The following is a 3,852-nucleotide window of genomic DNA, read 5'->3' as shown; positions in this document are numbered from 1 at the left end:
GCTATATACGGTATAGAGCCTTAGATAGGCTTATAAGGCTTGCATATACGAAAAGTGCAAGAAACGGTTGCCACACAATGGGATTTAATTACTACACAACCACCAATATGAGCGATTATCTATCAACCGAAAACCAGGTCGCTTGCCTTGCTCAAGCCATCCGCAACGGCGAATATCCCTCAATTGCAGAGGCAACGCGTGAGAACCCTGACCTGTACTGTCGCGTCAAGTATCGCGTTTCTGGACGAACATCTCGATCAGATCGACCTGCAACAAATAGGCTACTCAGCGATACTGAAGAAGAAGGCATTATGCTATGGATTACACGGCTAAACGATATTGGGCAACGCCCTAGCATTTCTATGCTCGAACGATTCGTTAATCGTATTCTTGTCGACCGTCATATAGATCCTACTAAACCACCACGTACCTGCGGTACTAAATGGGCTATACGATTCTGTAAGCGCCGAAAGGTTATACTTAAGACTGAGGTACCCAAAGAGGCAAAGAGATAGGCCGCTGAAGATCCTCTTCTTGTAAAAGAGTGGTTTGACGCGCTAGGGAGAGATATTAAGAAGTACGCGGTACAGCATGAAGATATATACAATATGGACGAATTAGGCATACGTATAGGACAAGGCAAGAAAGAGAAGGTACTTGTTATTTATAATAAGGCAGCACGGTGTGAGGCAGGTAAGGCGTTTAGCCGTGAATCTGCTATAATTACAGAGACGATTTGCGCGGACGGCCACGTTATCCCGCCTTTTATTATCTTTAAAGGCAAGACCCACCAGATGCGCTGGTACTCAGAGATAACAATTCCCGATAGCTATACTATCGGTATTAGTGATACGGCGTATACGAATGACGAGATTGCGCTTGAATGGATTAAATACTTTGATTTTTATACGCAAAGCCAGACAAAGGGTGTATATAGACTCCTTATTCTTGACGGCCACGGCTCTCACAAGACGCTAGAATTTACGTAATACTGTATTGATTAAAAGATCTTACTAGCGTGCTTTCCCTTGCATCTTACGCATAAGATGCAGCCGCTTGATGCGGTTGTATTTTAGCCATTTAAGCACTGGTACGGCAAGGCCGTAAACCAGGCTTACCGCACCGGCGCGTTTGAGATTGATAAGATGGAATTTCTTCACCTTATTCCTGACGTACGGAAGCGCATATTTAAGAAGGTAATAATTAAAGCAGTATTTGCAGAGACTGGCCTTTACCCATTTGACCTAAAGAAGGTACTTGATAAACTGCCTCTACCACCTGAGGCTACACCGGAGGCTATACCAGAGAAGGACCCATTGTCAACGACTATTGATATTACGACACCAAAAACACTTAGGCAGGTAAGCGACCTAGCTTGGTACATTAGGCAGAATTGGGAGGAACAGGAGAATGAGGACCTAAATGAGGCTATACAGAAATATGTATACGGGGCAGAGATTCAGCTTCAGGCATTTAGATCTCTTGAATGGCAGCTAAAAGAGACTAAGGCTGAAAATAAGCGACGCCAAAAGCAGAAGGCTAATGCTAGAAAGGTTATACAGAAGTTTGGGGTAATTACAGTTGCAGATAGCCGTTCACTAGCTAAAAAGAGGAAAATAGCTGATGAAAAGAAGCTCGCGAATAAGCGTAAAAAGCGGGCTAAAACACCAACACTAGAGCCTGAGACTCCTAATGACTCTAGAGATGAATATAGTGAATGGGATGAAGCGCGCGAGCAGTAGGAAGACTTGTAATTATTACTGTAGTGGTGCTATAGAATTAAAATTTTTAAACCCTGGCTATTGAGCCGTCCTGGCTATTTGGATGTCCACTACCTACCCTTCGGGTGGGTGGTCAAGGCGCAGCTAACGAAGGCCACGGATAGAGTTATCATTAGTTTAGTTTAACAATTTACCTATATTTTACGGGTCCGTTTAATTATTTCTTTCTAGAATTTTACTGCTAGTAGTAGTTAGGGGGCTTGCTAAAGTGTTACGCCCCCTTCTAGATAATGTCTTACTAGTGTTTTCCCCTTTAAAGGTTTTGGAAGATTTAAGATTTTATAGCTAGGCTAGTAACTTATCGTCTACTAGGTTTCCGTTTTCCCTATTAGTAGGGTATAAATCTTCTATATAAGGCACTCTTAGTTGTTTTAAAAACCTACTAGGACCTATAGGGTCCTTAGCTGGTTATTTATTTAACTATTTTTATATCCCCCCTTTAGTACTTAGGGTACCTAAATAAGGTCTTTTTTCCATAAATATAATATTTACGGAGCGAGTAATTATGCCATTTTCCGTTAGGATACAGTAGTTCTGGCTTTCTTTAAAGCTAAGGAGTTTATAAGGCATTGTTTTTATATTAGTAAGTTTTCGCCATTTCTTCTCTAGTTTTAGTACTAGGCAGTTATATCCTAGTACTTAGATAAAGAATAAGTCTGGCGTTTTACTATACTAGGCTTCGTAAGGTGTTTTACCAATATAAGCGCTAGGGCTATAGTTATGGATTTTTATAATAGAGATAAGGATTTCCAGCCACTATTTCTTATATAGGTTTACGTTTAGCAGTATAGGGTGAAGTTTATCTATAAGAATTCTGTTTAAGCGTTCAGCGGCCCTATTCTATTAATGCTGCTCTATAGCTATAACTTTAATATTAATTCCTCTATCTGCGTAAAAGATCTAGAATTTATCTAAATGGTTTTCTCCTCCCTAGTTAAGTCTAACGCGTCAATAACGGCGTTTAGGCTAGGAGTATTTTTCTATAAAGCGTTAAAAATAACGGAAGAACTCGCTTTTCTTAGTAATAGGGTAAGCTTTGGCTATCTACGTATAGTTATTAAGGAATGTGACCTAGTATCGGCTTTGGTTATAGCCTATAACAGGAAAAGGGCTAGCGATATTAATGTAGATAAATTTAAGTAAGTAAGTTCCTGGTTTAAACTTCTTTTTATAAAGCTTTTCTTTTATTTATCCTTAGACGCATAAAACGCATACGTAGTTGTCTAAAGGTAGGTCCATTCCAGTTGATATTATTTTAAGTCTTTATAGATTTTACTCCCCTAAGTAACCCATTCTTTCGTGCTAGATTTTATGCCATATAGTAGTAACTGTGTAGGTAGTTAGTCCTAGGGGTGGTTCTAATTATTAGATATTAAAAGCGTATAGGCTATAGAGCAAGAATGCTTTGAATTTTATTCCTTTTATAGTAATGGTTATATCATCGTTATTAAAACCCATTTTTACTCCTTTTGCCCACAGCTTTAATATAGAGATTAGATTAACACCCCCTTTTAGGACATAGAGAGTGTTATATAGGTATAGGTCTATATTTTTGTTATTAATAAGGCAGGACAGTTTTATAGTCCTAATCGCTTCTAGTATTGCCCGCACTCCTATAAAGCCCCTAAGTAGTTTACTAGTATAGCTTTATAGTTCCGTAAAGTCTTCTTTCTAGTAGTTAGAGTAGTAAGAGCAGCCAGAGTTAAGGAAGAAGGTCGCTATAAGGTTTATATCTATATCGGCCGCTATAAGGTAAATAGCTTCTATGCCGTCTAATACAGAGTAGCTTAGTTCTGCTATTAGTTCAATTTCGTTTTTATCTATATATTTATTACCCTTAGGTTTCTTATTCTTCTTACTATAGAAGTTACTTTATTTCCTCTTTCTTTCCCTATTCTTTTCCTTATAGTGCTTTTTTTTAAAATCCAGATATAGTTTCTAATACTCGTCCTTTATATAATAAAGCCTATAGCAGTACTCGCAACTTTTTATCTTTTAGGTATTTTAGGAGATTGCTAATAGAGCAGTCTTATTATCTTCCCGTCCCTTTATATTCTGTTCTTCCCTTTCT

General features: G+C 38.5%; 1 protein-coding gene across 1 annotated transcript; it reads left to right on the top strand.

Annotated features, from left to right (window-relative positions):
- Positions 1-515: 515 nt before the first annotated feature.
- K441DRAFT_559194 (CENP-B protein) lies at positions 516-989 on the top strand (the record flags this gene model as incomplete). Its single annotated transcript, XM_067643441.1, has 1 exon — positions 516-989. A coding segment is annotated over one exon (474 nt), but the record flags the coding sequence as incomplete, so codon positions are not given.
- Positions 990-3,852: the final 2,863 nt, after the last annotated feature.

This window comes from Cenococcum geophilum (assembly GCF_001692895.1).
Source record: "Cenococcum geophilum 1.58 unplaced genomic scaffold K441scaffold_19, whole genome shotgun sequence".
NCBI lineage: Eukaryota > Fungi > Ascomycota > Dothideomycetes > Gloniales > Gloniaceae > Cenococcum > Cenococcum geophilum.
This window is presented reverse-complemented; position numbering and strand designations above follow the sequence as displayed.